General features: G+C 35.2%; 1 protein-coding gene across 1 annotated transcript in view; it reads left to right on the forward strand.

The window, feature by feature from the left end:
• COL19A1 (collagen type XIX alpha 1 chain) overlaps positions 1 to 21,521 on the forward strand; it is a 323,690-nt gene that overhangs the window by 146,532 nt on the left and 155,637 nt on the right. Inside the window, exons 13-14 of the mRNA XM_049653877.1 lie at positions 4,591 to 4,644; positions 6,302 to 6,337. Of these exons, the coding sequence (XP_049509834.1) occupies positions 4,591 to 4,644; positions 6,302 to 6,337 (90 nt within the window). The remainder of the gene's footprint in view (positions 1 to 4,590; positions 4,645 to 6,301; positions 6,338 to 21,521) is intronic.

The raw sequence follows: 21,521 nt of genomic DNA on the forward strand, positions 1-21,521 counted from the left end.
CGTGTACAGTAAGAGCTATATAAACACATAAACCTTTGCTATTATTTAAAACTGGGTTAAATAAAACACATTTATCTTTAATAGAAATATCATTTCAGTTATGTGCTTTTGTGGGGTTACATAATCTTAGAAAAGTCAATTTCAATCATTGAGTTTAGACTCTTCCTCTGCGTCTTTCTTACTGTCTTTCAAACATGTTTTATAAAAATTACAGCATGTGATGTTTCTAAAATAATCATGTTAATCTCCTTATCCCAATGCAATCTGTACCATTAAATACAAAAATATTGAAATCACAAAGCTGAGATATCAGCTGGCAACAGCTGGTGCCATTGCTAGGGAACAAGATACAGTCAGTGGGAAGACAAGGCAAAGAATTAATTGATAGGTTAAAATTTTTAACAACTATTATTTTGTATCATCTTCTGATTTTTAAAGATGCTATATACCATGAGTAGTAGATCTTCCAGTAAATTTAATTTCATTGTCTACCTGCTTTTATAATTCTATATATAATACTGTCCTTCTGCTTCCACCTTGCCTTTAGATAAGAGTTCCTGTCTGCACATAACATCCAGAGTCAACTACTGTGCTTTTGAGAATCTTTATATATGTGAATATTATTGAGAACCTTGATAATATATTCCCATCTTATTCAATGTTGAACTCATAGACTGTTGCATCTGATTCTTTATGCTTTGTGGTGAGTGCTGTGTCTTTTTCTCTCCAGTACTCCATAACCATTGATAGCAGCACCAGTGTGACATGAGGAGAAAAATTGCACTTGAGCAAAGCATTACTGATCTGTTTCTCAGAGCTTATTATGATGCAATGGCCTTAAAAACATTGCACTTTGTCACAAGAGGACATGAGTTACACGGGCCCAATTTCGATGGCCGCAAAAGTAGAAGAAGCTTGATGAAGCAGTACTTCTCAATTGCATTTTATCCGATGTGAGTTAAAGGATGCTTGTTCCATATCCGTCAAACTGAGTACAAAACTGAACAGAATGAACTATTAATTATCCCTTAAACTTGGACTTGAAGGGTAAAAGCAGCATTTATTAAGTACCTACAATGTACTGTTTTTTATAACCTATGATTCTCAAAACAACCCTTAAAGATAACTATTATTTATACCTATATTATAGGGAAGCTTAAACAATTTAGAATTTTACATAAAATGCCATTCTTTTCCTCACCCTCTTGAACTCCACATCTCTAAATCTTGAGTACCTCCAGTAGAATTAGGCCTCTCTGTGAACTGTTCCCTTCACACTTGCTGTATACTTCCATAATAGTATTCAACATTCACATTAGCTTGTAGTGGGTTGCATTACTTCTCCAACCGCTTCCTGACTATAGTTGATTGAAATGGGATGGTTAGCTGATTCATTTGCCAATAAATCCTTCCCAGAAGTTGCAGTTAGTGTTAGTTTTTTAGGCAGGAATATTGAAAGAATTGTAATGTATTATTTTATGCCTAACATAATTTTTTAACACGTAATGTGTGTTGATTATGAATAATAGTAATAACTGGAACACTGCTACACACAGAATTCACTGTAACCCTGTGCCCCAGAGTTAACCATTTCCTGAGTGTTTTATTTAATGTTCCGTTTTTAAAAACAACATTTGCATATTGGTGTGGTCATAGAATATAGAGTTTAGTCTTCTATGTTTGTGCATGGTCAACAATATTTGACCATGCACAATATCCATTTATAAATAAATGGATACCTGGTGGCTCTCTCAGCCATTTCTTCTTCATGTTTGTCTTTTCTCTGGATAGAGTTACACCAAGAAGCCCAAAGAAAACTCTTAGTAATTTTCTCAGCCCAGTAAATGGTACAACCTCCTATCACTTACTTATGCCTTGACACCTCCTTTTCTCTGCCCCCTCTTCCAACATATCTGCCTCTTCTACTTCCCAGTATGTGCGGTCTCTGACCTCTCCTCTCCATCTCCAGTATCACCACCCTATCCCAGCCACCTTCGTCTCTTGCCTCAAATGCTGTGACAGCCCCTTTTCTGCTTCCACTCTTGCTGCCTACAATCTATTTTTACATTGTAGTCAAAGTGATTTTTTTGAAGCAAAGTCACATCATGTCGCCTTTCTGCTTAAAACACTTAGGTTCAAAAACCCATCCTCCTTACCATGACCTGCAGTTCACTACATGCTCTGACCCCTTAACTTGATCTCCTGCTCCCTGTCTGCATGCTTATGACACTGTCTTCACCTTGGGGACTTTGGTGCTTGCTGTGCCTTCTAACCTCAATACTTTCCCCCTGGATCACTGCATGGCTGGATCCTCTGAAACAACAAATGTCACCTCCACACAGAAACTGTTTCTGATGACCCCAACTGACATACCAGCTCTCTCCCTTTCAGGCAGAGCACATTTAGCCTATCGACCTGTTTATCATCAGTCACTCTCCTCTTATAACCTGAGTTCCGTGAAGGCAGGAATCTTGACCATGTTAAGGAAAAAATTATTCTCACATTTATTAAGATGGTAAGGAGGACTTTTTGTTCAAGACTATTAGAATAGGGGCATTGCAATAGAGGAGTGAAATTGAGCTCAACTCCAAATACAATAAGGACGGGTGGGGATTTATAGCCAACGGAGTGACAGGCTCAATGAATGGAAAATTACTAAGAGCAAACACTGAGGGTGGGAGGATTCTTGATTAACTGAACTATAGGATTCTTGCTAAAGGCAGGCCAAAGACTTACACATTAGAGATGGGGGATGAGGAACTTGATCTGCTGTTAAGGGTGGGGGATGCTATGTAAACTGATTAAGATTTTTGCTAAAACTGGTCTCAGCAAGCCGAAGACAGAAAAAAACAGAGGTCAAGGTTGAGGCCTAGTCAAGAGGACTCAGAAGAGTCTGACTGAAGTTTGGTTGAAGAGGGGTTCTTTGTCAATTTCTAAGTAGCACTATCCAATAGAAAAATGTTTAATATATAATACTTACACAGTATATTTCTAAATATGATATTATAATCAAGACAAATATAAATATATTTTCCAGTAGCCATGTTAAGAAAAATAAAAGGAAACAGATGCAACTAATTTAAAAATATATTTAATTTAAAATATCCAAAATACTATTTTAATATATAATCAATATAAAAATCATTAATGAGCCATTTTGTATTTTTTAAAATAAATATTAAAAACCCATTATGTTTTGTATTCTCAGAAGTTTTCAATGCAGTCTAGTCTCATTTTGCTTATTTGGGAAGGAATGGATATTTCAAATAATAAGAGAATATTACATCTCAAATAGGATTTACTTTTTCACTCATCCCTTTTCTAAATAAATAAATAAAATACTCCAAGGTAACAATGGAAGACCATAGCTATGAGTTTTATCCTGAAAGGTATTTCTACAATTGTGAAGTGTTTTTTGTTTGTTTGTTCGTTTGTTTGCCTTTTGGATGCTGTTTTTATCCATTAGATTTTTTTTTCTTAAAGTGTAAGATTACAGTTTTCACATAATCTCTGCAACAAGATTATTTTAAGTATCCAGTTTTCTTTCATTTCTTTAAATTCATCATTGACTTCTATATTGAATAGCTACAGGTGATAGCATTTGGCATTGTTTACTGACTACAAAATGTCAGAGCAGTGATAGACGGATCCCTGAGCCAGGAAAAGTAAGATATCTAGATATACTGTGCATTCTGTGACTTCAGAATTATTTCTTTTTTCCATTATTGTTCTCCATTCATCCAGTGTATTAAATCAAGAATGAAGAAAGATATTTTTTTTCTATTTACCACACAGTCAGGATGTCGATCTAACTCTCTTTCTGTTTACACTGTGGGTATCTTCAGCTATAGAACTGATTCCCTCCGGTGAAATCTATTGTGATATTCCTGGGAGCTGTCATTTCTGAGTCTGATCAACTAAATACCCACTAGAACACCCAAGAGTCCAGAAGATTCATGAATATATTCATCTGATACTCTATGTCTCATATAGTTTCATTTAATATCTTTATAAATCCAAGTAAAAAAAATTATCAATTAGAGAACTAAAACATACTTTGAAACAGGAAAGAGACTACATTGTAGCTTCAGCCTGTGAGTGATAGGAAAAGAATATGTCCTTCATTTGTTTTCTCCCACAATTAGATTACTTGATAGAGACATAAAAATGTTTTTTTTAATTTAATTCTTGATTTTTTTGGCAAGCTTTATAAAGGCCAAATCAATGCTAAATCAAAGGTATTTACAATATCCACAAATTTAATCCAAAGTGGATACTTAAAAGCTCATATAGATTTAAATGATGTTCTCCCAGATGGTGAATTAATGTAATTTTAGCAGGAAGCAAAGTTGCACAAATATGCAGTATTCAGGACTCACGCTGATTTAATGTATCTGTACTCACCACAACACAGATGTTGCTTATCATTTTAGTACCAGTTGTCTCTCTTTCTTTCTATACTACAAACTGAAGAATGAGATTTGGGAGCTCAGTAAATTATGATTTATCTTGTGACTAATGACTTGTTAGAAACTGTCAGCTTTCTGTGAATTGCATACAGAAATCACATTGGTTGTATTCTTCCTACAGGGTTTGAAAGGTGACTTGGGTCCTCAGGGCCCCCCTGGCCCAAAAGGAGAAAAGGTATCGTATCCACCCAGAAGAATGTCAGTTTTTCTTAAGAAAATTCTGAGAACACATGCAGTGACTTTTCATTGAAAAAGTTAATTTTGCTAAAATTAACCAAAGGCTGTATGTTAAAAGCATCTGAAGAAAAGCCTTTTGGTTCATTTAATTAGTTTGAAGAAACTAAAAGCACAACTGCTAGTTGACATTAATTTGTGTTTATAAGATTTCACTTTCTCTCCCTCACTTAACAGTATTAGCTATTCCATTGCCAAATTAGCAACTGTGTCTTGTATCGGGGAATTTTGCCAGTAGCACTGAACTGCTACCATAATGCTGAAGCAGGTGGCCTTTAGCAGGAAGGAGGTTAACTTCCTAATTCATTCTTAGTCTGAATGCTTCATTTCCTGCCACTTTTTCTCACATGCCATTTTATCATGATATATTGGCAGTGACCTTGAAAAGAGATTTAGAAATACTAAAACCAAGAGTCATAGAATAAGGTCATTGCATGACCCCATTTTGATAAGAATTGTATGTGTGGGGCATTCGTACTGTATTTTGTTCTCCATTCTTAGCACATTTGGAAATCCTCGTCTGTCTTCAATATTTACCTCTATGTTAAAGTTGATCTTGCAAATCAGTCCTCAGTGAGTGATTTAAGCTATGTCGATGTTCCTTAACAAGTATTGGCTACTTTTATTCAATTGTTCCAAAAAGTAATGATTACTCAATGCTGAGTCTTTACTTTTGAGGTGACTATGTCAGATGAGAAAAGAAAAATTTATAGAGATACTTTCAACATGAGAACACATCTCAGAGCTTTATACCACACAGTATAAATTCTCTATAATGACCACATAAAGAGCATCATAGCAATGATGCTTGCTCTTAATGGTTAAGAGTTCTTACGAAATAAACCAGCGTCCTGATACAATAAAGCATATAGGTGACATATAAATCATAAAATAGTAAACTTTTATATGAGCCATTTTTTAAAGATTTTGAAAGGGTTCTCAATATATCCACTTGTTAATTTGTATTCACATAGGTCAGCAAAGCAATTTTTGTATTTAAAAATACGTAAATATAGGCAAGTCCTCTTAAAATTGATGGCAAGTGCAATGTCAATTTAGCAGAGCTTTGTAAGAGGCAATGGGACTGCTTCTTGCAGCTGGGAGGCATGAAGTGGGGAGATCCATTTATTATTTCTGCTGATACTCATACTAACTTTGTCAGAAAAATTATCTGTCGTTGTGACACTTCCCAGCTGCTCCACTGGCAAGTAACCATATTTGAAGAGATATTCTTTCTAATTTTGGATTCATAGACAAAAGAATAGAAAATTAGATTATTTTAGCTTTTCAAAACAAGTTCTGCTGTTATAGAAAGTATGGGGGTGCACAAGGTGATATTTATATCATGAGAGCTAAAAGCACATCATGCATTTTTCACTGTGTGGAGAATTTATCAAGATGAAATTCTATTTTTTCCTTCAAAGTGTGTGTGTGTGTATACATATATACATATATATCTATATACATATATACATATATATATATATATATATATATATATATATATATATATTGCTTCTATCCATTCAGAAAACTTAAAAATAAAATGTGCAGAAAAGGATCACTGGTAACTGCAACTATTCTTTAACCTATTTTAGGGAGATACAGGACCTCCAGGACCACCAGCCTTAACTGTAAGTATTCTCCAAATCAGAATTCAAAATTGAAATGTCCTGTTCATTTTTCACACTACATCATGACTAAACCAGAATTTAAACCATAGGATATTTTGAGAACTGAAAGTTACCCTAGAATAGATCTAGTTAAACCTCCAGATTTTAAAGATGAGGCATCTGCCCACATCAGTGAAGTACATAACCTGAGGTCATACTGGGAGTTACTAGAAAAGTCTGGAGGCAGTACCAATTCTGAGCAATTTTCTCTACCCTCCATATGGTTCATAATCATGCCCCCTTGAACGTTTGATTATATGTTCTTAACATGATATTTAACGTTAATGGAAGCAGAGACTGTTCTACCTACTCTAAAAACCGTAAAAGAACAAAATAAACTATAATCGCCCAGTGGGTAAAAACAGCTACCTATTTAAAATGATTGTTACATTCCCCAAAACCTGTCCAAGACCAGTTTTTTTCCTATATGATTTGCTTCTAAGATTCACAAATGATAAAATGGCAGTATTTCAGTAGCAGATTTATGAGAAAAGTTCCTAATGTGCACATAATGAGATTGTTCTCAGTTAAATGGTTCATCATTTATTAAGCATTTAATCATAAATATATAATGACTTTATATTTAGGTATAATTTACTGTTATGGATTTTCTTCATAGGCCATTAAGGACTCTCATTTAACTTAAAGATTTGGTCTAACAGTGACTCTAAGCCTAATAGAAAAGAGGAAACTTTCTTAAATAAGATCATTTGTAGCCTGAGGTCTCTTGGATTTTATGTTGATACTACCTAATGACATAAATTAAGAATTTAAATCATCAGTTTTCAGACATGTTCTGATTGTAGAAGGTCAGGCTTAAAAGAAATCTTCTAGTATCTGTGTTGAGCTCTTCCTAACAAGGCAGAACAGTAATCTCAAAGACTGTGTGGCTTTGATAACATTTACATTTATCTTTGTACTTGAAAATGTCATACATATTCTGAACAATATGTTAATAATATCTTACACAAATAATTTTTGCAATGGTTACTTAAAGGACAGATATTTCTTCATAAATGAGAAATCTAAGGAATCAAACAGATAACTTAGGAATAACCAAATTCAATTTGCCATGAAATTCTGTGCTTGAAGATTTCATTTTCAGATAGAAATAAAAACTATATATTTGAGGGGTGGTTTTAACTGAATATTATTCAGCTTTTTTATACTTTGTGGAATTTATTTTTAAAATTATTTGGCAGTGATTTACAGTTAAGGCTGCTCATGTTACTTAAGTCACATGCTTTCTTTTGTTCAACTAAGTTATATGCTCACCCACTCTAGTTATCTGATTTCCTAGTCATTCCCAACTTGTGTTTGAAGAGCAAAGTGTAATCTATGTTTATCATTTCACCTGAAAATGCAGTTTTGGCCCCTGGCCCAGAAAATTGTATTGGAATATATCTATTTCATGGATTTTTAATGACAGCTAATGTCTTCCCACCAAGTAGTACCCTATAGATCCCAGCAGTATTTAGCTGGCAGGCACTAAGGGAGTACAAGCTAATTTTTACAGTTACATAAAGACATGGCAAGGCAAAACCACTGTGAAATGAAATGTTTATTTCATAAAGTTAAATATTGGTATTGCTAGTTATATGCTTGTCATTACTTTATTAACATAATCTACTGTTAAAAAACAGGCAGCAGACATGAATAAACATTTTTCCAAAGAAGATATACAGTTGACCAACAGACATATCACTCATCTTCAGGGAAATACAAATCAAAACTATGATGAGATAGCATCTGACAGTAGTCAGAATGGCTAAAATCAACAACACAGAAAACAACAAGTGTTGGCAAGGATGCAGAGAAAGGGGAACCTGCTTACACTGTTGGTGGGAATGCAAACTGGTGCTGCCACTCTGGAAAACAGCGTGGAAGTTACTCAAAAAGTTAAAAATAGAACTTCCCTATGATCCAACAATTGCACTACTAGGTATTCACCCAAAGGATACAAAATACTGATTTGAAGGGATACATGCACCCTGATGTTTATAGCAGCATTATCAGCAATAGGCAAATTATGAGAAGAGACTAAATGTCCATCAACTGATGAATGAAAAAATAAGTTGTATGTGTATATATATATATATATATATATATATATACACACATACACACACACATATACATATACGTATACGTATATGTATATGTATATACATACATATATACATATATATAATTATATACAATGGAATATTACTCAGCCCCCAAAAAATATGGAATGTTGCCATTTGAGCGAAATAAGTCAGTGAAAGATAAATACCATATGATTTAATTCATATGTGAAATTTAAGAAACTAAACAGAGGAACATAGGAGAAAAAAGTTGAGGCAAACCAAGAAACAGACTCTTAACTATGGAGAACAAACTGAGGGTTACCAGAAGGGAGGTGGATGGGGAGATTGGGCTAAATGGGTGATGGGGTTAAGGAGGGCACTTGTATGAGCAGCAGATGTTGTATATAAGTGATGAATCACTGAATTCTACACCTTAAACTAATATTACACTGTTAACTAACTGGAATTTAAATAAAAACTGGAAAGAAAATGAATACATACATACATACATACATATCTTAAAAATTAAAAAAAACACATAATCAAATGTTAACTATGAAATAGGAATGAACTGAAATGTATACCACGTTACCATGTACTAAATATTTAATTGTTCTTATAATGCAGATTAATACATTTTAATGAAATGATTTGTAACAGTTTTCAAGAAAGCTAAACTTGGAAGCTATACTGCCTCCATTGTATTTACATTAAACGAAACATTGTTATATAGGAGTTAATAAACTGAGAATTCATCCATAGTGATTCTCAAAGCTAGTTGTACACTAAATCCACTGTAGAGCTTTAAAACATACCAATCTGTGGCTCCACCCCCAGAAATTACAATTCAGTAGATCTGGTGTGGACCAGTATACTTAAACCTCCCTGAGTAGTTCTAAATATAGAGCTGGAATCCAAAGCTGTTGTATATGAGCACTATAATGGAACAAGCTTTCTTCTGTTCAAAAGCTTTAGACTTTTGAGAAGTCTGGCTTTCACCTGAAACCCAACTTAATGCGTAGTAATAAAAAAATGTCTCTTTCCATTAGGGAGGCATAGTAGTAAAACTAAATTAAGATTGAAGCCTTCTTGGTTAAGTGGAGGAGATTAAGGCCAGGAAGGCACCTTTAATTATAGCCTTAACCCAGCCATTCAAGGACTCCAGAGAGCTCAGGTGCCTTAATGCTTCTCAGAATTTAATACGCACAGAAACATTCAGGGGTCTTGTTCAAATGTGTAGTTTATTTCATAAGTCTGAGGTGGGGGTGGGATTCTACATTTCTTTTTTCGTTTTGTCTTGTTTCTAAATGTTTATTTTATTGCAAGAGAGAGATCAAGAAAGAGCAAGAGAGAACAAGCAGGGGAGGGGCAGTGAGAGAGAGAAAGAAAGAGAGAGAGACAGGCTGTCAGTGCAGAGCCCAGTTGGGGCCCAATCTCACAAACCATGAGATCATGACCTGAGCCAAAATCAAGCATCAGACGCTTAACTGACTGAAGCACCAGGCACCCCAAGATTCTCCATCTCTAACTGGAGGATGCAGATGCTACTTGTTCTCAGACCACACTTTGAGTCACAGGACTTAGGACTCGAGCCCCAGCTCTACTGCAGACTTGCTGCCTCATTCCATAGATTAGTGACTCCCTAGCCATACTGCATGTTAGATGTACCTATATCACCTGATATAGAGGTGTTTACCTTCAAATTTTTCCTGCTTTTCCTGAGCTTCTTTGATCTGTAAATTTATGTATTTCACCTAATTTGGGAAATTGTCCATTGTTTCATCAAATTTGTTTTCTGCTTCATTATCTCTCTCTTCTCCTTCTGAGACTCCAGTTACATACAATGACATAAAACATGTTCCCACACATTCCTTTGTTTTCCATATAATTTTCTCCTCTTTTGAATGGATCATTTCTAGTGAACTCTTTTGAAACTTACTCATTATTGGTCATCTCCATTCTGTTGTTAAGACCATCCTTTGAATTTTTCATTTCAGATACTATATTTTTAAGTTAGTGAATTTCCGTTTGCTTTTTAAAAAAATAATATCTACAAAAGGCCACATTTCATTCTTTCTCATTGCCAAGTAGTATTCTATTGTATATATAAACCACAATTTCTTTATCCATTCATCAGTTGATGGACATTTAGGCTCTTTCCATGATTTGGCTATTGTTGAAAGTGCTGCTATAAACATTGGGGTACAAGTGCTCCTATGCATCAGCACTCTGTATCCCTGTATCCCTTGGGTAAATTCCTAGAACTGGAGAGTGTTATGCTAAGTGAAATAAGTCATACAGAGAAAAACAGATACCATATGTTTTCACTGTTATGTGGATCCTGAGAAACTTAACAGAAGACCATGGGGGAGGGGAAGGGAAAAAAAGGGAGGGAGCCAAACCATAAGAGACTCTTAAAAACTGAGGATAAACTGAGGATTGATGGGGGGTGGGAGGGAGGGGAAAATGGGTGATGGGCATTGAGGAGGGCACCTGTTGGGATGAGCACTGGGTGTTGTATGGAAAGCAATTTGACAATAAATTTCATATTAAAAAAATAAATAAATAAAAAATAATATCTATTTCTCTTCTGACATTTTCTATCTTTTCATTCCCTGGGAGCCATATTTTCTTTCACGTCCTTGAGAATAGTTTTGATAGATGTTTTAAACATCTTTGTCTTAAAATTCCATCATCTGAGTAATGTCAAGTTGGTCTCTGTTTACTGTCTATTCTCTTTAGAATAGGTAATTTTTTTTTTTTATTTTTCAATGTTTATTCATTTTTCTTTTGAGAGACAGAGAGAGCAGGGGAGGGGCAGAGAGAGAGAGGGAGAAGCACCAGAGACAGACACACACAGTATCCGAAGCAGGCTCCAGGCTCCAAGCCATCAGCACAGAGCTTTATGCGTGGTTCTAACTCACAGACTGTGAGATAATGACCTGAGCTGAAGTTGGCTACTTAACCAACTGAGCCACACACGTGCCCCTAGAATGGGTAATGTTTTAATGCTAACTTCTATGTCAAATAATTTTGGACTGCATTTTAAGCATGTGAATGATACTGGAACTCTGAACTCCTACTTCTCTGAAGAGCATTAATATGGGTTTTTTTTTGGGGGGGTTGTTTGTTTTTTGTTTATTTATTTTGAGAGAGAGAGAGGAGCACAAGCAAGGGAGGGGCAGAGAGAGAGGGCGAGAGAGAAAATCCCAAGCAGGCTCTGCACTGTCAGTGTGCAGCCTGATGAGGGACTCAAACCAACAAACTGAGATCATGACCTGAGCTGAAATCAAGGGTTGGATGCTTAACTGACTGAGCCACCAAGGCACCCCAAACATTAATGTGTTTTCAAAGCAAGGAGTTAAATTAGCTGGACAGACGTTGTAAACTCTCTTCCCTGTAGTTGACAACAGCGGAAATCCTGGTTTTATTCTTTTAGCTTAACCTGAGCTGCTTGGTGTGTGTACTGCGTGTGTATGGTTAGGGGTCAGCTAGAGGTTTGGGCAGACTTTATACACAGAATTTGGGACTGCCTTTCTCTACAGAATTTTGGAAACCACACATTTCTTTACTTTCCAGTATGTACATCTGCTCAAAATTCTGCCCTCTAACTTTCAATCCATCAAGAATGCAGGCTCTCCATTTAGCTACCCTGTGACCCAGACTGTGGCTTGCCTCCAAATGAAACATTTTGGAATCAGGAAATCGATCACATGCTGTTTTGTTTTTCCACATGTTGACTCCTCTCCAGTACCTACCTGCTTTGGGGTTTTTTGTTGTTATTGTTTTGTTTTTTAAGTTTATTTATTTATTTTGAGAGAGAGAGACAGAAAGCACATACACAACACACACACACACACACACACACGCACGCACGCACGCACACTCACACGTGCACATTCGGGGGAGGGCAGAGAGAGAGAGAGAGAGAAAGAATCCCAAACAGGGTCTGTGCTGCCAGCATGGAGCCTGATGCTGGGCTCAATCTCACAAACTGTGAGATCATGACCTGAGCCAAAACCAAGAGTCAGATACTTAACTGACTGAGCCATGCGGGTGCACCCCTACCTGCTTCTGTTGATTTTCCAGCGTCTTCAGGTAGTTGTGGGTGTTTTTTTGTAATGTTTATTTATTTTTGAGGGAGGGAGAGAGGGGGGTGAGGGGCAGAGAGAGAGGGAGACACAGAATCTGAAGCAGGCTCCAGGCTCTGAGCTGTCGGCTCAGAGCCCGATGCAGGCAGGAACTCACAAATGGATGCTTAACCGACTGAGCCACCCAGGCGCCCCTTCAGGTAGTTGCTTTTATATTGGAGTTTATAGTTGTTATCTGTAAGTGTGTTAATTCAGTAGGAACTACTAGGCCTTCCTGAAAGTCAATGATATATTTTTTTTATCAAAGTTGAATTACTTCTAATTTACTTAGAAATTTTATAACTGCAAATATAAGTGAATTAGCCTTACAAATTATTTACTCTATTGGCCTCACCTTCAATGTATATCTGAATCTGACTGATTCTCACATTTCTACTATTACTACCTGGTTCTAGATACCATCATCCCTGGATTATTTCAGGATCCCGTTAATGGTCTCCCCACTTCTTCCCTTGATCTCCTTGAGTTTTACAAAAAAACAGAGGCCAAAAAGTTTCCTTGTCATGCTTCTGTTCAAAATCTCCAATGTTTCTCCATCTGATTCAGAGTAAAAGCCAAATTCTATACAATGGCCTACAAAGTCTTACAAAATTCAACTCTCCTTGCATTTCTGACTTCATTTTCTTATTCTTCTCATCTTGCTGACTTGGTTCCACAACAATGGCCTTCTTGCAGTTCTTTAGGCATGTCTGGTACACTCCCACATGAGAAGGTTTGTTGCTGTTTACTCTGCCTGCTCCAACCATGTGCATAGCTACCTCCTTTAAGTTTTATCAATGAGAGCTACTCTATTTAAAATTACACATACACACATGGAATTTCTAATCTGCATTAGCACTTCATTTTTATCATTTTCTCCATGGTACTTTTCACTCTCTAAGATATCATTTAAAATGCCTACTTACTAGATTATTTGTTGTCAACATTCCTGTATCTTTGACTTTGAATCCCATGAGAGGCAAAGGTTCTTTGTGAGTTTTGTTCATTGTTGAATTCTAAGCATACAGAATAGAGTTTGGCACATAGTATGCCCTGAGGAAAAAATGATGTTTAATAAATATTGTCTTTGTAAGTATTTTAATCTTTGCTTTTTAGCCTCATTAATTCCACTTATTAACCTTATTTCTCTTAGATAGTTTGTATAAAATAAGGATCAGCTCTTATGATTTTGATGAAAATCATTTGGATGGTTGTTTTCTTTCTCACAAAATTTTTGCTCTGCTTATTCCGTTTTTATTATTTTAAGGTCATTTGTTTATTGAAGTTTTCTTAAGTCAGTTTTCTATAAAATTGCTTAATATTTATTTTTTTTTAAAAGCAGAGTGCTAGCCAAATAGAATAAATCTGTGGTTCCTATTACTTGATTATACACAAAAGTATAAATTGAAATAAAAGTCTTTAATTCACAGTTTTAGGTTTTACCTTATCCTGCCTGATTTATTATTCATTTGTCAGCACTTTAACTCCTGGAATATAAAATTTGGCGTCTAATCCATAAAAATATTAAATATATTGCTATAATTTTGGACTTGTGCTTTCAGTAGCACAAATGAAGCCAAATAAAACCAAATTGTGCCATGATTCCAGCTGAAATTCTCTAAGCAACTACTTATTAACAAAAAAAGAATAATTCCTTTATAAATATATTTTACATATATATATATATATATATATATTCAGATTCTAGTTTTTAAAATGTTATCAAATCACATTTTCGAAACTTATTTAGTTGCACCCATACCTGGAATGAATGTCACAATGACACTTAACAAGTGACTTACTAGACATCACCATCATAGTATAATAGGACTTTTCCACCATATTTCTCCTAAAGAACATCAATTTAGACAATCACCCATGGATAGGATAGCCATGTAGAAGTCCAGGAAGGAGTCTAGTGGAGAAGTTCCATCATACCCCTAAAGCAAAGAAATTGAAAAGGATAAAAGGAACAGTTTCAATTTACAGTCGTCACTCCTCCCAAGGCTTTTTTAGCTCATGCCAAGAGAGACTTTCTCAGCCCATGATTTCTCCTGCTGGGGAAGATGAGAACATGTGAGTGAGAATTCACCTGCCCTAGCTATGCAGGATGCTACCCCAAAAACCTACTTCCTTCCTGCCTCAGCCAGAATACTGAGGTGTCTTGTGTGTTGCAGTGGGTGTTTGGAGAACAGCAGAAAGGGCTCTCAGAGGGCACCAAATGCATGTGAATCCTACAGAGTGCATGCCCCCAGACTCCACTAGGAAATTCACCCACAAGCTGCAGGGCATTCTTCACTTTTGATTTTCTCTCCAATGGCCCAAGGCTTCCTGTGCCTCACCTCCACACACATCTACCTCATGGCCAGCTCTATGTGTATGCTCCCTGTGGCAGCAAGAATGAGCCTTTGCAGAGGACTAGTCAGCACCTGAAGAAGCTGGTTCCACTCTGTGGGATTGAGAGAAACACACAAAATTGGGCATTCATCACTGCCCTAAAAAAAGCACCATAGTCAGCATAATCCTGACTGTGTAGTATTGAGAGAAGGCATAAAACCTTAAGAATTTCTCCAGAAGAAGAAAGAAGAAGCATGGAGTGGGCATATCTGAGTAAAAGGTCTGACAAAGCTTTAAAATCCCCAACAGGGTTGATGGAAGGTATTTCTTCAGTCATGAACTGAGAGAAAGAGTAAAGACTGAAAGAGGTAACTGCTTTTTCAGATATGAAGACAGCAACACAAGACTTCAAGGAACACTAAAAATCAAGGAAACATGACACCAACAAAGAACACAATAATTTTGCAATAACAGACCCCAAAGAAATAGAAATCTGCAATTTGCCTGATGAAGAATTCAAAATAGTTATTTTAAGGAAGCTCAGTGAGCTATAAGAAAGACAGTTCAATGAAATCAGGAGAATAATACATCAATAAAATGAGAAGTTTCACAGAGAGAAATCATAAAAAAGAATCAGACAAATTCTGGAGCTGAAAAATGCAATAAATGCAGTAGAGAGCATAAACAGACTGGATCAAGTAGAAGAAAGAATCTGTCAAGTAGAAGGCAGGTTCAGTCAGAGCAGAACAGAAGAATGAGAGAGTAAAGAAAGCCTACATGAGCTATGGGATATCTTTAATAGAAACAACCTGTACATTATTGGGTTACCAAAAAGAGAAGAGAGGAGAGACAGTTAGAAAACTTATTTAAAGAAATAATGCCTGAGAAATTCCCAAAGCTGGGAAGATACCTGGATGCCTGAGTTCATGAAGCTCGTGGGATGAAGCACATAGATTCACAATTGCCAGGACATGGAAACAACCTAAGTGTCCTTCAACAGATGAATGGATAAAGAGTATGCAGTGTGTGTGTGTGTGTGTGTGTGTGTGTAATTAGCTATAAAAAGAAGGAAATCCTGCCCTTAGCAACAACATAGATGGACCTTCAAATTTCTTTGATCAAAATACAGTTTATCTAAGGTCATAGTGCAAATTTGTGTTAAGGTAAGTTCTCATAAATTATTCTGAAACCATGAATCTGTAACCATGAAACATCAGAGTCTGTTTTATGGGTTGTCTCTGTCTTTTCCCCCTATGTTCATCTATTTTGTTTCTTAAATTCCATGTATGAGTGACATATGATATTTGTCTTTTTTTGGACTGATATATTTCATTTAGCATAATACACTCCAGCTTCATCCTAGTCATTGCAAATGGCAAAATCTCATTCTTTTTGATGGTTGAGAAATGTGTGTGTATGTTTATGTATATGTATATGTAAATGTATATGTGTATGTATATACATGCCACATCTTCTTCATCCATTCATCAGTTGGTGGACATTTGGGCTTTCTCCAGAATTTGGCTATTTTTGATAATGCTGCTATAAACATCAGGGTGCATGTATCCCTTCATCTCAGTGTTTTTGTATCCTTTGGGTAAATACCTAGTAGTGTAATTGCTGGATCGTAGAAAGGATCTATTTTTAACTTTTTGAGGACCCTCCATACTGTTTTACAGAGAAGCTGCACCAGTTTGCATTCCAACCAACAGTGTAAGAGGGTTCTTTCTCTGGATCCTTGCCAACACCACTTTACATTTAAATATTAAATATAAATCCTTACATTTAAATGTGCAAGTATAAGTGCAAATTATTAAGTTCTTTGTCATTTGTTATCAATAACTTTATATGTAACTTCTTTATATATAACTTTGTGTCTTTATATATAACTTCTTAAAATTGTTACATATGTTCTGTAGTCTTACTGTTACTCACTATTAACAGATATTCCTCAACTAAAAAAATATACTGCTGTTTTTACACTAAAGTTTTGCCAAAATCCGTAACTGAAGCTTCAGAAGCAAGGCAGAGACTAATATGGAAATAAGGCAGTTGGCTAACACCTCTGCCTGCTTCCCTCTTTTGGCCTTTGCATGTCATTTCAGAAGAGACAGGTGAAGGAGGGTAGAACAGTGCTATTTCATGGAATATATCCACTAATTTTAGTTCCCAGGAAAATGACTATGTTACTCTGGCCCTGGCCCTTTGGGGAGTTATTAAATACTCATCCAGATGGCACCAAATGTTTACACAAAAGCCAAAGGTTAAGTCAGTCAATAGCAGAAGTGTCTTTGATATGCTTACTAAATGATATTTTAAATGTCAATCCCTTGGTACCTGAATAAATCTACCATAAGTGAAAATAAGGCACAGAGAAGGAGCACAGATTTCACCCTTCCCAAACTACCTTAAATATGAAACTACCTTAAATATCAGGCACCCGAGAGAAAATCTCAGCTGGTCATTTATAAATCAAATGGCATACAAATTAACAGATGACCTCAATAAACAAGAGATCATATAGTATTCACATAAGGGAAGCCTTGAAATAGTTTCTTTCCCCAAAATTAATGTATTGAAGATCTAAGAATGATCAGTTCAGTAGATGATGAGGTCCATTCTCACCCTTTCTTCCTCCTTTGATCTACCCACTTACATGAATGCTAACCATGTGTCAGATACTATGCTGGCTACTGGGAACACAGAAACAACACCTGTCGTTGCCTTCTCAGAACCTATTTGGTTTATGAAAAAGCAAGCAGTTGTTTAAAACTGATCATTTTCAAACTCATCATTTGCAGTTAGCATATAAACAGTCTACAAGTATTTGTACAACTGTAGTTATGTTGGTATTACATAAAACATTTAGTTATTTAAGAGAAAATCATTTTTTGCTAGAATTCTTATGCTGTAATTTAAGCAGTTATTTAATTTAAATACATTTAAATCACAGACTCAACTACTAAATAATGTTTTCTTACTAAGATTCCTGAGGAACTATAACCATCTCTTTTTAGGTGAATGAAATAGAAAAGTTCTTATTAAATATCCATAGAACATAGTTTCTTTCAGTTCTGGATTGAATAAATATATGCTGTATAGTGTATATGTATTATACACTTTTATATATACATATAAATATATGTACTATAGCATAGTAATTAATAGGCAATTCAATTTAAGATTATTTAAAATTCCTTACATATCAAAATCTGAATTATTTATATGGTCTTTCTATGAATTGCCTGAATTTAAATTTTGTCTTAAAAAGTTGCATAATTCATATTTAATTCACTGTTAACTTTCTGAAACTGATGATCCAGCTCAATCTTGAGATTCTTAGGGAGCTAGTGAGCCAGAAGAAAGAAGGCAATCCAAATATTTTAAAAAAATCAATCTTTTTTTTAAATGGTGGACAAAAGACTGGTATTAATGAATCATTGGATTAAAATAGAAGGTGTTTCTATACTACAAAACTATGATTATTGACTGTGCAGAAGTATAGGGGAGTTGATGCTTAAGGCCTTAGAAAGATTTATGTTCAGCCTCAGAGAAGATTTATGTTTTGGGAAAATGTATCATCAGCTCATTTGACAGAAGGTGATTTATATATCTTTCATTAGATAAATGATTTGGGAATAGCTCCTTCTACCCTTCTGTTTATAGTTTGCTTCTGTTTCAAAAGACATTTCAAATTGTTTTCATCACAATTCTAAATTATGTATTTTAAAGCTCAATAATGAAACTTTCTTCCTAAAAGTGCTATACATTGGCAGTTTAGGAATTTTATGAAGGAGCTATTTTTTCATGTTGAGATAGTCAGCAGTCTAGAAAAATAAATTTAAATGTATCTCAAATTCTATTAGAAAATTATAAAATGGATAAGCCCTTTGAAACATTACATGGAGAAGAATGTGTATTTAAGTCAAATATATGCATGAATTGGTTAAATTCAGTTCCACTCTAAGTATATAAAAAATTTTTTGGTAAGAATTTATATTCATCTATAAAATGGAATTTAAAAGTGATTGCTCTCTAAAAGAATTAGAATTATTTTTATTCCACTTAACTATTCTACTGGTTTTAACAAACCAAAAATTCACACATTATGGCTTAGGAGTTATACAGTCCCTTCATCCAGGGTTTGAACCTGACCGTTTTACTTGACTTTTCTGTGCCCTAGTTTCAGCATCTATAAAATGGAATGATAATACTTCTTACTGCATAGCACTGAAGTGATGATTAAATTAACTAGCATATGTAAAATTTTTTGAATAATGACTGACTTCTAGTAAGTACTATTTAACTTTTAGCTAGTGTTCTCATTGTTATTATGCTAATATTCAGTGGCAAAATATCAATACATATACATATACATATAAATATGAATTAATGTCAATAAGAATGAGGCCTTTATAAAGTAATTTCTTGGAAATGTTCAAAGAGAATTTTTGTATAACTATGGTGTCTTTAAGGGCAGAGTTCTTTCTTCTTAAGAGAATTATTAACAATAAGCAGAATTGAAATATTTTCTTTTTTACTTCTAGTATAATCTCTATGATGATAGCAACATTTTCTATCTTATGCATGCCCAGAGACTGAAAGTGCAGAGTAGGTACTCAATAAAAATTTCTTCTTCTTAGGAAGAAGAAATAGATATTTTTCACTGACAAACATATTGTCAAAATAAAATATCACCAAATCCTACAGTTAAAATTTCCTATAGGAAAATATAAATTCACTCACTTGAACATTATAGTAAAGGGCAGATGACCTCCTTCCAACTAAAAGTAATTAATTTAGGGCAGATAGTCCCCTTATCTTGTATTATTTTTCAACAATGGCAATCCTGATGTCACTTACTGTCCCTGATTTATTTTTGTCAGTTTGAGAGACATGTTTATGGGCAATTTGAATTATCTCCCTAATTGAAGACTCTTACCTTCTGTTTAATAACTGCAGACATGAATAGAAGCTTTATATGTTTTAATTCATTATTAAAGTTTCTTTTGATAAATAAGTAAACACTGGGTGAAAGGCCAAGTGACTCAAGTCTGTCCTGAAATGTGCAACTTTTTATTTATTTTATTTTAGGCATGTCACTGACTAATATAGTAGTCAGTATAGACTGACTAATAGTCAAAACGGAAGGTTTTAACGATTATTTCAAATTCTGAAATTCTATTGTTTCACCTTTTAAATTTCCTAAGGAATTCTGCTTCATTTAGCTGCATATAATCTAATATCTGTCTCTTTAATAACATTTTTAAAAATCCTGTCTTTTATCATATTATTTTAGGGGCGCCTGGGTGGCTCAGTCGGTTAAGCGTCCGACTTCGGCTCAGGTCATGATCTCACGGTCCATGAGTTAGAGCTCCAAGTCGGGCTCTGTGCTGACAGCTCAGAGCCTGGAGCCTGCTTCAGATTCTGTGTCTCCCTCTCTCTCTGACCCTCCCCCATTCATGCTCTGTCTCTGTCTCAAAAATAAATAAACATTAAAAAAATGATTTTAAAAGGATAGAGATTAAATGTAAAAAGTAGTTAAGTTAGACATATCTGCAATATAAAGAAAGGGTTTGACTTAACAGTGCCAAGAACTGTGGAAGGTATGAAATTATACCCTACTTGTAATCGTTTAGCCTGCCACAGTTTAATGGATCCTAGCAGACAACTTGAGATACTGAGTCAAAGACAAAGGTATTGTTATTCATGGCAGCAGGCAGCATGAGCTTCATGATGCCCTTGCCACCAAACCTCAGGAATAATCCAGGTGCTACACATACAATGGATTTGTGTCACAACTGAGAAACTTCAAGTTTAGGGAACCCAAATCTTTTTTAATAGACTACAAAAAAAAAGTGCTTTGTCCAAGAGGAAGACATTATCCTTAAAATTCTGAACAGTAAGCAAATATTCCCTTTGCTTTTCTGTATAAGCATCTTTAAAAAGATAATACAGAAGTACAAAAGAGCAATTAGTACCTCCCTCACAAGACATGCAGAAACATGAAAGACCCATGGAAAGACCCATTGTCTCCCAACAATATCCATTCCTCTTTTCTATACTGTCTTGGCTCCTGGCAAATTTTCCTTTGAATATGCCACTTCATCCACCACTCTTAATAACCTTACCAAAAGAGGCTGACACCAGAACTGTTCAATTTGTCTCATGTACCATTCAACGAGGGCTATTATTAATAGGTAGGACTCTAAGCATGTAGATGAGGCCAACCTAGAGCATTGATTTCAACCATGCACCCCTAGATCCCAGACCCAACCAGCTGAACAATCCCATAAATCATCCAAATCTGCCTTAGAAAACCAGATGATTTGCTTCTTAAGTTTCTGAACTGATCTTTCCCCTTGACCTGAAGCATTAATCCAGTATATCAATAAGGAAATATACATTTTTAACAAAACTTACAGAAACCCATTTTTTTACTTTATTTTATTTTATTTTTTTCAATATATGAAGTTTATTGTCAAATTGGTTTCCATACAACACCCAGTGCTCATCCCAAAAGGTGCCCTCCTCAATACCCATCACCCACCCTCCCCTCCTTCCTCCCCCCCCCCCATCAACCCTCAGTTTGTTCTCAGTTTTTAAGAG

This window comes from Panthera uncia, assembly GCF_023721935.1.
Source record: "Panthera uncia isolate 11264 chromosome B2 unlocalized genomic scaffold, Puncia_PCG_1.0 HiC_scaffold_24, whole genome shotgun sequence".
NCBI lineage: Eukaryota > Metazoa > Chordata > Mammalia > Carnivora > Felidae > Panthera > Panthera uncia.